Source organism: Notolepis coatsorum, assembly GCF_963971535.1.
Source record: "Notolepis coatsorum genome assembly, chromosome: 18".
Classification (NCBI taxonomy): Eukaryota; Metazoa; Chordata; class Actinopteri; order Aulopiformes; family Paralepididae; genus Notolepis; species Notolepis coatsorum.
In genome coordinates this window covers 29125218-29139876 of record NC_140182.1, presented here as the reverse complement: position 1 = coordinate 29139876, position 14659 = coordinate 29125218, and the positions used below count along the sequence as shown (strand labels likewise).

The window sequence follows — 14659 nt, the reverse complement described above, 5'->3', positions numbered from 1 at the left end:
ACAAAATATACAATTTTCCCGACATTCCCTTCCCACCCCATGAGAACAAGGGCAGCTCCTGCTTACGGTTACACATAATGCAATGTACACGGCTGTAAAGATGCTCTTCAAAATGGACAACCCCTCCAGACAAGGAACACTGGTGATTATATGAAGTGGCTCTAGAGAACACTGTTGGGAAATAGTTATGATGAATCCAGGGGCATTTGGCACATTTACATTTGAATGACGTCTCATCGTGCGATTCCGACAATGGGAATACATTCAGGGCATTTCGGAAATTGAGAAAAAAATAACTAGATTTTTCAATTGATACCAATGAATTTTTATATACATTTACATGTAAATTCCTTTATTATCTTTTTTTTTAAATTTTTTCAAGGACACTGAGTTTTCTGCAAGATGCTGAGGATATGGACACGTTACAACTGGACACAGTGAAGAACTGTACGGATAAGAGACAAAAAGGGTGAGGAACTCACATTCGGACAGAAATAGGAGGAAATTATGTAGAAAGGGAAAAACATAAAATCGGAAAAGAACAGCAATTGTGTGCTGCCCAAAAAAGCAACTCTTTGCAAAAAATTGCACCCATGGATCACAAGATATAAAGGTGTTCAAACACGAAAAGGTTTGATCGCAACGTCTCCGGCCTCGTCTCCTTGGTTCAAATAAACATGACGCAGAAGTCGAGGCTTCAGATAGAAACCAGAGGTTTTAAAAAATGTATTTATTCTATACTTCCGCTCCGAAAGGTTCTGAGATGATCAATGACGTGGGTGCATGTGTATGGATGATCAGTTTAAGAGTAGCCAAAGAAACTCAAGCATTCACAGCACAGCCAAATACTTCAGCGCTTTTTCCATCGAGTTATAGGAGACGAGACGGGTAGCTGTATGAACAAGGGGGGTACCACTTGTTCACTGCCGATACCGTTACGTTTACTGGTCAGATTCAGATTATTTTATAGTTAGTTCTGGTCCTGTGGAAAAGATCCATTACTCTTACTGAGAAACATATACGCAACATTGGACAAAATTCTCGACTCAAAAGATCCAACATCCTTTCAACGTGTGAAAAAGGGCAGAAAACAAGTGGCTCTGGTACATTTAAGTGTCGGGGGAAGTTCTGGACAGCCTGGTTCTTTCCCAATATCGTATACTATTATGACTGTTGTGGTATCAGTGCGTCCCTGTGAAAGATGGCAGATGGTGAAAAGGTGCAAGGTAGGAGACAACACTTTCACCCAACTGCCAGCGGATATGAGAGAAATGAATATCACCACATTTCAGCGTTGATATTTAAATTACAGGGATATGAGAGAAATTAATATCACCACATTTCAGTGTTGATATTTAAATTACGGGGATATGAGAGAAATGAATACCATCACATTTCAGTATTGATATCTAGATGTCACAATATCTCGTTACATATTCGTCTCATATAAAATAGTCCAATTTGTATTAATCGCATTGAACTGCATGGTAATGTCAAGTGTGATATCAAACCGAAACCCATTTAAAGTAAAAAAAATAAAATAAAAATAAAACACTATTACCTTAAATATTTGAGATGTTATTTTTAAGACGTTTGGGTTAATATCTTCTGATCATTCATTTAAAATAGATTTGTGTACCACAATACCAAAGTTCTAATTACTTCTTGACATGAAGATGATTAACAAGACTTGACATATTGCCCAGCCCTGCATCAAAACAGACCCGGCCCTGCATCAAAACAGACCGCGAGTCAAAAAGACATACCAGACACTTTCACCATTTTTACCAACCAAACTCCTTATCAGAATTAGGGCTGAACGATATGGGGAAAATATCTAATTGCGCTTATTTTGACCTTATATTGCAATTGTGATACGATATTGGAGGGAATGAAAAACGTTTGCCTAATACTCAATTTTGATAGAAAAATATATTGAAATGATCATGGTGTGATTTTTGCAGCTATCTGTACCAGACAAAGATGTTTTCTTAAGCCTGTAGAATACAATTTGTAGGCTGGCACCAAAATACTTAATTTGGAATGGTATGTTGGCACATTTCACTCTTATCAAATACAGCGATTTGTATATTGCATAAGGCCATATTGCGATATCCATAAAAACTGTTCAGCCCTAACCAGAACACGACAAGTATCCACAAACCAGTTGGATACTTGTCAGAGGGGTTTGTACAAGAGACGATGTACCAGAGGAGTGAAGATTTACCAAAAATGTGTCTACCATTTAATCTCCTACCCTGTGGTGTGGCTTTTTACAGCAAATAAATGTACGATAAGGACAATCAAACCCCTTCCCCTTCAACGAACCAGCAAAGCCCAAGATACGAGAGGCTCCACTCTGAAGGATGACAGGAAGGAGGAAGCAGATTTAGAAAGATAAGGTTAAAAGGTATTACAGTAATTACTTAACTTATCTTTCTTCCTGTTATACTTTGTAACTTGTCTTTCTTCCTGTAATACTGATCAAGGGTCCAGCATTTACAGTGGGGAGGTATTGGGAGTGGGTTGGTGTGGTGTGGTGTGTGGTTTGTGTGTTTCACGGGGTAGATGTTACGTGTTGTTCATCATCTTCCTCTTCTTCAGTCGTTCCCGCCAGTTATCAGGAAGCGCCTCGAAGTTTGCGTTCTTTCCAGCTTTTCCCCTGAAGGGAAAATAAAATGTAAAATTATTTTTTATTTATTTAAAAAAAGGACAACAAGAGGAAACAGGGTTAACATCATAATAATTTATGAGGCCATAAAATGTTAAGTTGAATTCTCACACCCAAACAAGGTGTATCTTCTAGTACTGACGAGAGGTGCAGAACCAGATAAATAACATGGTGCTCTAGTGCGATGTGTGAATGTTATCCATTACTCCTTACACACAAATTCTTAAAATTTGTGGAATTCCCTTTCATCAAAAGATTAAAAACAATCATGCCTTTAACCCTTTCACTGCCGCACTACCAAGCAGTTAACCCTTTCACTGCGACAATACATAGCAGGTTAACCCTTTCACTTCCACACTACATAAGGTTAACCCTTTACTATCACACTACCGACAGTAACAGTCGGTAGTGTGATAGTAAAGGGTGAACCTTCTGTCGTGTGGCAGTGAAAGGGTTAACGGATGATGCCACTAGGCGTGTTTGAGATTGATTTCGGCTCGCCTCGAAAGTAGACGAGAGTAGACGATTGCAGCCGGGGGAGGAGTCAGAAAGTCGAACACTTCAGATTTGACTACCGCCTCTCGCCTAGTCTTGCATGGCAGATATCGCGTTCACGTTACCACACAGGGGGGGCCGTGTGCAAAATTAGATTAGATTCAAATGTATATATACTGTATATTGAGGCAAAACAGAACTATATATACAGTATATATTGTCTGTTAGGATCTATGGGTAACAGTAATGTATATTTGCATATCGTATATGTCACAAAGGTAACAGTACTATATACCTGTATGTCATGTATGTCCCTATGCCATAAATGTCATGAATGTTGTGTATGTCATAAATGTCACTATGAATTGAAAATGGGGGACCCTGATGTAAACAAGACGAAAGTATTTTTCTGGTCTGCATCCCCTTAACAATTGTTTGTATTGGGCCATACTCGCTGGAGATGTACTGTGGCGCCTAGCTCTGAAGGCTGTGCATGGCTCGCTCCCGTGAGATTTCCGCGGCTCGCCTAGTCAGATTTCGAGAGCAAGTCGGACAACATTCTAACCATCATGCAACGCGCTTGGCAAGGCCGTAGTAAAAACTGCGCAGACCTGCGTCCGCCTCGCCAATCTCAAACACGCCTAATGATTAATCAACGGAAATAATGCGGGGAAAAAAGGGAAACTAATGAATCATTTGTTGGTCGAAATCCACCATTCTGTGCACGTTTGTGAGTGAAGAGCTGTGTCTTACGTGAGGAGCTGCTGCTTCCTCCAGTCCTCGATGTTCCTCTTGTTGAGCTGGGTCCGGTCCTCGTCGCTGGAGCTGCTCTTCTCCTCCTCGTCCAGCTCCTTCTGGATGCTCTGCCACTTCTGCACCAGAGACGGCATCTTGATCTTGCTCTTTTTCGACTACAGAGAGGGAGGAGGGGTGAGAGAGGACCGGGGCTGCTGGTACTAGTCTTATCTTTTCTAGTCAGTGTAAGAAAAACAAATAAGCAGCAGAGTTCAACTCGCCGTTCTAGTGAGTACAATGTTTTCACAAGAAATCCTCGGGTGTTAAAAAGGTAAGTTAAAAGGTATTACAGGAAGAAAGATAAGTTAAAAGGTATTACAGGAAGAAAGATACCGTAAGTTAAAAGGTATTACATCACTCGCTGCAACAATCCCATCTTTTGTTATTCAAATTCCATATAGTATAATAACTACATCCTGATCTGCAATGCACACTTTTTTAGAATTGTATATAGTCATCTTTATTTTAGTCATCTTATTTTATTCTATACTAAATGTATTGTATTGCACTGCACACTTTTTAGAACTGTATATAGTAATCTTTATTTTAGTAATCTTATTTTATTCTATGCTAAAATTATTGAATTTTTATTATTGAAAGCTGCTATAGGCGAGGGACCACAATAAATAGATTTTCACTCTTCTTGCTGTAAAGTACTGAAATAAGTGACAATAAAGGAATCTGAATCTAGAAAGAAACGCATCTGTATTTTTGACGGTATTGAAAATCATACCGTCAGGATTTCTAAATGCCCTGGTATACCGTAATACCGCCAAAGCCTACCGGTAATTTCCACTCCAGATGATAGAATGATGAGTCTATATACTTAAACTAAAGACACCAACCTTATCCTTCTTCAGTTTCTTGGTCTTGTCTGTGGGCAGGGTTTTGACTCCCGGGGGATCGCAGGGGGGCTGTGCCGAGGGCAGGGGTGGCTGGGAGGGGAGGGGCGGTAGTGGCGGAGCGGGGGTTTCGGCAGGCAGCGACGGCACGGCCATGGCAGTCCAGTAGGAACTGGCTGACATGACGGGAGCTGCAGATACAGATAAACACGTCAAACAGGTGGAAAGGAAACATAGCAATAACATATAAAATAGATACAAAAAAACACTGATGCAGAACTGAGGAACTAGATAGTTGGTCTCTGGGAACATTTTAATTTCTTCAAAATCATTTTTTTTTTTACTTATATTATTATTCTTTTTTTCCTCTCTTAGGTAGTAAGATAGTTCTTTTTTAAATGCAGGACTAGATAAGCTGTGCTTCCTTCTGCCCCTTCTCCAACTCATTCTCCAAAACACTCCCCACCCCTCCCTCACCGTCGGTCCATCCCTCACCATCCACCCATCAACCCATGCCTCCCCTCCTTCCATCCACCCATCCCTCCTCCTCCATCCATCAACCCACCCCTCCCTCCTTCCATCCACCCATCCCTCCTCCTCCTCCATCCATCAACCCACCCCTCCCTCCTTCCACTCCTCCATCCCTCACCGTCCGTCAATCCATACAAATTCACCCATCCCTCCCCCTCCCTCTCCATCCACCCCTCCCTCCCTCTATCTAGATGTAGTTTAAGCTCACCAGCAGCAGCAGCAGGAGCAGGCTGTGTGTAGATGATAGCATTGCTGCCTATAGTGGCAGCCTTGGTAGGCAGACCAGCTTTACGTTTCAAACCCTTCCCCAGAGGGACCGATGACTCCACCACCTGAGAGAGAGCAGAAATAACATCACATAAGTTAGCAGTCCATATAAGACAAGGTATTGCTATTTTTTCATCTACATCATTTCATGGTGCTGTAATTAACAAAACAGAATTCAATGTCCCTGATGACATCACTGGTGGCCATAATCAAACTCATTTACTCTCAATAACATGTGCAAAACTGTTGGGTTTTTGGATGTGTGTGCAAAATAAATCATCATTGTTTTTTGGTGAAGTGCCCCTTAACACTTTGGATGCCAGCCACGACATAACACATGTTATCAGACCGCCCCCTGAATGCCCACCACGACAATTAGCGTGATTTTTTTTATTTATTAGTGATCCGAATTCATATTTCATCAACCGAGTCTACCGTTGGGAAACCAGCCCCATCAGGTGCTCGGAGTGAAAAAAGCGCCCCCTATCGTCTCCCAGATGGTAATGCACCCTTTTGGAATGCACTCAATGAAAATGGATGAGAAAAAAAAAATCCAGAATCCACATTTTACTTCTCACGCATGTAACCGGAGATGATCCCAGTCATTGTGGACCATCAGAACAGCGTGTAATGTGTTTACAGTATGTAGCATTGGATCAATAAAAGGATCGATTTTTGGTCGGTTTTCACACAGATATAAGCTTTTCCCCTATGTGTAATGTGGATGTGCGAGCGATCAGGAAATATATCAGATCAGATAGCCTATATAGCGTGCATACGTACACAATACTATCGATAATCTTCCGGTTTAGCTGCAATATGTAGCGCACGCATTTGGCAATAGCTCCGCTCCCATCAACGTTAATTTAGTTTAAAAAAACCTTATTTGGACAATACCAAAAGAGATTAGACTACGTACATCGTATGTATTGATAAGACCTTCTACTAACTATATCAAAAGACAACATGGTTAAGGATAAGGGAAAGACGGGAAAGAAACAAGAAACGGCAACTTCAGCGGCGCAGAGCGAAACACGATCAAGAAGAAACGTTCAAGGCGACGCGGGTACAGATCCGTTGGCGACAAGCCCCGACGAGGAGAATAAAGAGGAAAATACACCGGGACCATCGACTATTGTCCCCGACAGAGAGACAATAGTTGTCAACATAACAGGAGCGACAGGAACAAGCTCCGTGAGAGCTATAGCAGCTGATCTTGAGAAGATAATAGCAGACAAATCCATCGTCATCGTCACTGCACCTATACCACCAACTGACACAAGCAGTACAACCATACCACCCGATTTCAACTCACTGACTAACCTGATGAAAGAACAGATTACACACATCGAGGAGCTCAAAGCACACGTCGATGCTAAATTCGATCACATCGATGCTAAATTAGAAGAAGTTAAGAAAGCGGTCGCTGCACAGTCCGAGCGAATCACGACAGTGGAGAATTCGGTGACAGATATTACACGGGCAGTCAAAGTGAACGAAAACACCATCTGCATTGGCATGACAGAGATGGCAAAAGAGATAGAAAGTGTGAAAGAAGCATGCCGGAGGGAAATACAAGAGGTTAAAGATGAAGCGATGGAGAGGCTACTCGAATCCCAACGCTACCACAGGCGAAATAACATCCGCATTGTAGGGCTTGATGAAGCAGTCAATTGCGCAGACGACAACTTTCCAACAGTGCTATCAGTGATTTTGGGTAACAACTTTCCAAACACAGTGCCGAAAGTGGACCAAGTTTACAGAATCGGTTCTCGGGAGCAAAGAAACAACGGGCCAAGAGTCATCATTGTTACTCTGCGGAAGACATCAATAAGAGATGACATCATCAAAATTGCTCGCATCCAACGTGGGAAGCTGAAACATGGTGATCATTCAATATTTATCTACGAAGATCTAAGCAAAGACGCCATCGCTCGACGTCTACCATACAAGGAGGTGATGCAAAAATTGTTCAAGTCTGGCCACAGGCCAAGGCTAACATACCCGGCGCAGCGCCGTTATCGATCGTGGGCAGGGACGGCCGCAGGATTGGATTACACACACCTAAAGAGGCTGAGGATTATTGGAATCGATATGGAGCAGATACCCCAAGGCAGAACGACATTGTCTGAAAACAGATAAGCCGATTCATCTCCCTCTTTCTCTGTGTATATCAGTATTAGAATGACTTTTATTGTGTTCATCAAAGTAGCAGATGATATGCAGGCCGTCTATACCAATGCGTATTGTGTATAATACGATTCGTAATACATTATAATTTCAGACCTCTGGTCTCCGGGGAGACAAGAACATATCATTGGCAATAAGATCAATCTGGAATATTCTGGATTTATCGCTCGACTGCCCTGGGTCTCTTAGATCATTCTGGAACACAACAACAGTCTATTAGTACTAGTGTATTCTACAACCTTCTAGAATATAATGCACCATGACAACGAAGGCCTGCAACTCTAACATTAAACATCCGGTGTATATAAACATAGCATATAATCAATTGACTGAAGTTCAATCAGTCCTTAATAATACTTTAAAAATCAACCACACCTAAACGTATGAACACAACAAGGTTATTCTAACAATTTAAGTAATCACTCCACTGATGAAGAGACTGGCACATTGAAGCTCTAAAAGGCTCTGTTTTTCTATTTTATCTAATCACTTAATTCGGTTCTAGTGGCTTCTCCACGCTGAGTATTATTCTATCTCTCACTCCTTATCTTTATCTTTTTTTTTATTATTCTATTTTTTCTCTCTTTCTTTTAACTTACATTGTTCTTTTCCATTGTTCTTCACATTAAGGTGTCAATATTTCTCTACAATCTTTTCCTTTTTCCTGACTTTCCTACATGTTAGTAGAGGGTTCAAATGAATATGTCGATGAAAGTTTATTCTCTTTTTTTTTCATTTTTCACAATATTTCATTACAGTAAGGGAAGGTGCAAGACCAAAAGCGACATTCTATTGTATTAGAATGAAAATGTTAGATCCTATGGCAATTAGCATAGGAAGATTAGGATTACAATGCTCAGTTTGGGCAATCCGGTGGACTAAGGGAGAAAGTCATACGCGGAGATGTGTTTTTGGAACACAGGCCTGTACGACTCTCTGGGCGAGGGGAAAATAGGGGATTTTTATTTGTATATATATATGTTTTTAAGCTCGGCTCTCAACGGGACCTCATTAATTGGATGTACATCTATTGTAGCTTCGCACTCCAGAAGCATTACCAAAAACTACACAAAAACATGCATAGATTATGGCTAGTTTGAATATAATGATATGGAACACCGGTGGGATAAACAAACAACACAAACGCAAAAGCGTGCTCACACTGATGAAAAAAGAACATGTGGACGTGGCTCTACTAAGCGAAACGCACATTTTAGAGGAAGACATAGATACGTTAGCAGATAACATATACCATAATATTAGTCACTCTTCTTTTGGTACGAGAACTCGAGGTGTAGCCATAGTCGTCAGACGTAAATTAAATATCGAATTAAAAGGGGTATGGTCGGATGCTGAGGGGCGTATAACTATAGCTAGGATTGTACATAACAGGAAAATAGCGTTGGCAGCGGTATATGCCCCAAATTTGTACGAAGTGGGTTTCTTCACTTCACTAACCGATGAAATGTTAAACCATCCCGAGTACTCATTTATAATAGGTGCAGATTTTAATGCCATTTGGAATCCAAGGATGGACAAATCTTACCTTGCCTTTTCCAGCGAACAAAAAAATTCATCTAAAGCATTAAAAGATTGGTCAAAGACTACAGGGGTAATTGATTTATGGTGTTCACTTAATCCCACAACCCGAAAGTACTCCTGTCGATCGGCGAGACACAACACATTATCCAGAATTGATTACGTCTTTGCATCCCCGAGACTATTTGATAAATATGAAGTGGAAATGATACCCAATGCGCTTTCAGATCACTGTTATTTAATCCTAAAAGCAACATTTGGTATACTATCTTCCCGGGCCCCAAGATGGCGTTTTAATACTATGCTGCTTAACAACAAGGAATTCATTACACAACTCAAAGAAGCTCTCACAGTATTCCTACGGGAGAATGCAAACGCGGTGCAAGACCCCAGAATAATATGGATGTCGGTAAAGGGTATGATCAAGGATTTCACGGATAGATTTTCCTCCATATTGCGCAAAAATCAATGCACAAAACTGTCTGAAATGGAAACGCTTTACTCAACGTTATTTAATTCTTTAAAATACAACAACTCAACTAGACTAGAAAATCAAGTTAACATTCTAAAAACAGAGATCAATGCAATATACAGACAAAAATCGGAAATGCAAATACGCAGCACAAAACAGCAGTATTTCCAAGGTTCTAAACCTAGTCACCTATTAGCCATGCGATTAAGAATTAATGCAAAATTTGCAGATATAACTGCCATTAGAAAACAACAAGTACTTGTAACAGACCCCAAAATAATAAACGATACATTCAAAGAATTCTACTCCGACTTGTATAATTCAGAAACGACCTTCGATCAAAACAAATTGGACACATATCTTAATCAAATTATTCTCCCTAAACTTTCGGAGGACGACGCTAAACAGTTAGAAGCACCGATCACATTAGAAGAACTCAAGAAGGCCATATCCGGAATGAAAAATGGTAAGGCTCCGGGAAGAGACGGTATCCCATCAGAAATGTACCTTTCTTGTTGGGACATATTTGGACCCTTATTACTAAATATGATCTTATACTCAGTCAAGGAGGGGAGCTTCCATAAACACCACAATATCGCACTCATTTCAGTCCTTCTCAAAAAAGACAAAGACCCCACCGAGTGCGGTAGTTACAGACCTTTAAGCCTCCTCGGAACCGATGTCAAACTGTACTCTAAGGTATTAGCCATCAGATTGCAAAAGCATATGACGTCTTTAGTTCATCCGGACCAAACTGGCTTCATAAGAGGTCGCCTGATCAATGATAACATAAGACGAATACTGCACGTACTAGATGCAGACAAAGAGGACACCACACCTAAGGCGATGCTATCCCTGGATGCTATGAAAGCATTTGACAGGCTGGAATGGTCGTTTCTATGGGCAGTATTAGAAAGGATGGGGTTAGGAAAAGGATTCATTGATATGATTAAAGTATTATACAAGGACCCATCGGCCATGATTACAACAGGCACATTCATCTCCGAAATCTTTCCGGTATCACGCTCAGCCAGACAGGGTTGCCCTCTTAGTCCCGGACTATTCGATCTATCATTAGAGCCTTTAGCACAATATATAAGACAATCCCAATACATAGAACCAATCGTAATCAAGGGCACACAACATAAAATTAGTTTATATGCGGACGACGTAATATTGTTCATGCAAAACCCCAACACCACATTGCCGCATCTACTCAAGTTGATAGAGAACTTTGGTGATTTATCGGGATTTAAAATAAATTGGCCGAAGTCGGCTTTCCTTCCACTTAACATCCATGCAAAAAAAGACACAACCCTCCCAGGTGCGATACCCATGGTAAAACATTTTAGATGCTTGGGTGTGGAAATATTTCCCACCATAAGACAAACGGTGAAGCACAATTACACAAAAATACAGAACAAAATCAAAGACGACCTGGACAGGTGGGCAAAACTTAAAAACTCAGTACAGGCAAGGGTATCAATAGTTAAGATGGATGTATTACCAAGAATCAACTTCATCAGCTCAATGCTACCGTTACCCCCTCCAGAGGGCTACTGGAAAAGATTACACTCCTCCACATACAAATTTATTTGGAATAACAAACCACCTCGCATAAAAAGATCCACCGCACAGAGAAATAAAGCAGACGGTGGCATGGCAGTTCCAGATTTTTTACAATATTTTAAGGCTTTCACATTAAGACCATTGACAATATGGTTTGATCCCCAGGCTTTGGTATCTTGGAGAGAATTGGAAGAAAACATAGTAGCCCCACAGAGACTGAAGGACATAGCACACACTAAACTTTCAATCAAGCACTGTGAGCGGAAATTTGGCCCCATAATTACCCATGCAATCAGAACATGGCGGGAAACACAAAAAAAATATCCTAACCCTCAAAAATGGCATAATCACACTCCCATATTCAATAACAATGCACTCTTAATGGGAAAACGTCCTATAAGATTCCCTATATGGGAAGAGCAAGGCATACACTCATTAGGGGATATTTTTAATAACCAGGGCTTCTGTAGTTATGGAGAAATATGCACAAAGTTTAACCTCACCGAGTCCACATGGCTTTTTTACATACAGTTACGCCTATGTTTGAAGTCTCACGGTGTTCCATTACACATACCAGTTGAACACCACAGATACCACAAATTTTTCTATGAAAGAGAAACATTGGGAGGTTTTGTATCAGGTTTTTATTATCAATTACCAACGTCCTTGTATGAAACCCTTCAACTAGACACTGTCTGGAGGAGGGATATTCCAGACCTGGAAAGTGACTTTGATTGGCAAGAAGCATGGGCAAATGTCCGTCTTACATCAAGGAACCCGGACCATCAACAAATCAATCTTAACTATATTCACAGGACATACTTGACTCCTATAAGACTGAACAGAATGGGCCTGAAACAGGACTCAAAATGCTCCCAATGTACAAATGGAGACGAAGGGACATTTATGCACATGTATTGGGACTGCCCACCAGTTAAGGCATTCTGGAAAGATGTGACCCATCAATTATCAAAACTCGTATCTTGGAATATACCAGTACACCCCTCTGTATTGCTTTTAAATGATGTTTTTGAGTTTGCAGTAAATCCACAGCTAAAGAGATTGGTCTTATCGGGTATCACAGTAGCTAAAAAACTGATCGCATCACGCTGGTTTCAACCGGAAAAAATGTGCCGGAAAGTTTGGTCTCTTACATATCTCGATGTGATATATCAAGAAATATCTACAGCAAGAATTCTGGGTCTCAACGAATCCAAAATGTCAATGTGGGTAGAAGTGGTGGAGAGAATAAAAGCTAGCTTATAATGGTAGTGTCTGGTTAGGAGTGAGGGATAATGGATGTACTATCCAAGGAGGGGTCCGGGAGGGGGGGGTTCGAGCTGGAGCATATGTGTGTAGGGTTTTAGAAAATAGGTATTAGGGGTATGTCCTATATAAACATTTATATAATAGTTAATTTCGCTGGATATACACTGTATACGTTTTTTTTGTCTTGTTTCTGTACTTGCATGTAATTTTAACCACCTTGACTGTTAGTTTCATTATGCATTATGTGTTGAGTACTGACTTTTAATAATTTTTGTTTTGCAATAATATAAAAAAAAAAAAAAGAAAAAAACAATACTATCGATAATCTAGCGTTTATTTGAAAACGATTCATAAATAGGCCGAAAAATTTGAACGTTTGTGTATTCTAGAATATTCCGTTTATTATGGAATATTTTAATTTTCCTTGAAAACTAGGGCTTTTCAAGATGCTATAAAACGGAAATGAACTGATAAAAAACAATCCACTTCGACAATGTTGACTGGAAAATGAGTCATTGATAAGCGACGGGCAGATTAGACACATAGCCATAATTTAAAACATAGATTAGGCGATATTAACGCTAACATTGAAGTGGATGGTGGGCATTCAAGCACTAAATCGTGTGCCCCCTGCTGGCACTGAAAGAGTTAATGCTGATAGTGAGTGACAGTGAGAGTGAGTGACATCATAGCTCTATGACAGCACCAGGTGAGATCTCTATGACCAGGTGAGATCTCTATGACAGCACCAGGTGAGAGATCTTTATGACCAGGTGAGATCTCTATGACAGCACCAGGTGAGATCTCTATGACCAGGTGAGATCTCTATGACAGCACCAGGTGAGATCTCCATGACCAGGTGAGATCTCCATGACCAGATCTCCATGACCAGGTGAGATCTCCATGACCAGGTGAGATCTCTGACAGCACCAGGTGAGATCTCTATGACCAGGTGAGATCTCTATGACAGCACCAGGTGAGATCTCTATGACATCACCAGGTGAGATCTCTATGACAGCACCAGGTGAGATCTCCATGACCAGGTGAGATCTCCATGACCAGATCTCCATGACCAGGTGAGATCTCCATGACCAGGTGAGATCTGACAGCACCAGGTGAGATCTCTATGACCAGGTGAGATCTCTATGACAGCACCAGGTGAGATCTCTATGACATCACCAGGTGAGATCTCTATGACATCACCAGGTGAGATCTCTATGACCAGGTGAGATCTCTATGACAGCACCAGGTGAGATCTCTATGACATCACCAGGTGAGATCTCTATGACATCACCAGGTGAGATCTCTATGACCAGGTGAGATCTCTATGACACAGGGTTCCCACAGACGTTGCAAAATGAAATTCGAGGACTTCCAAGTACTTTTCTAAGGACTATTTTTCATTTTAAAAGGGCATTTAAAAAGGATACAATTCACTTTTAAATGCTGTTTTTATAGAAAAAAAATTTGATCAAATATGTATGGCTTAAAACCAATTTCCGACAATTAGTTAAATAAAAAAATGAAATGTCTTGATTCAGAACAATTTTATCATGGATGAAGAAAACCTTCAATGTGAACCTTCAATGTGTCAAAGGACCTTGTGCGAACCCCGATGACGGCACCAGGTGAGGTCCTACCTTGGCGACGACAGGTAAGGGAGGTCTCCCGCCGGTGTCCTCCTCCGTTCCTGGGGCCGGGGGCTCCCCCTCGTCATCGTCCATCTCCATCTCCACCTCCATGATCTCTCCATCGCTATCGGGGGGTGGGGGAGGAGGGGGTGGGGAAGCGGGGGGAGGAGGTGGGGGCGGGGGGCTGTCGGGGAGGGGGGGCTGGGGAGGGTCTGCTGGAGCCACAGGAGTAAAGCTGGACCATTCTGTTGAGGGAACGGCAGTGTTATCACTGTATAACCAGGGTTCCCCTGAACTATGGTATCGGGGTGCAGTGATACTGTATAACCAGGGTTCCCCTGAACTATGGTATCGGGGTGCAGTGATACTGTATAACCAGGGTTCCCCT

At 41.2% G+C, this 14659-nt stretch overlaps 1 protein-coding gene across 1 annotated transcript in view; it reads right to left on the bottom strand.

Annotated features, from left to right (window-relative positions):
- The window catches only part of fnbp4 (formin binding protein 4), a 37376-nt gene continuing 22717 nt past the window's right edge, over positions 1-14659 (bottom strand). Inside the window, exons 13-17 of the mRNA XM_084335513.1 lie at positions 14281-14516; positions 5543-5666; positions 4807-4994; positions 3920-4077; positions 1-2662 (exon numbers count right to left, since the gene is read on the bottom strand). Of these exons, the coding sequence (XP_084191639.1) occupies positions 2572-2662; positions 3920-4077; positions 4807-4994; positions 5543-5666; positions 14281-14516 (797 nt within the window). The 3' untranslated portion in view covers positions 1-2571. The remainder of the gene's footprint in view (positions 2663-3919; positions 4078-4806; positions 4995-5542; positions 5667-14280; positions 14517-14659) is intronic.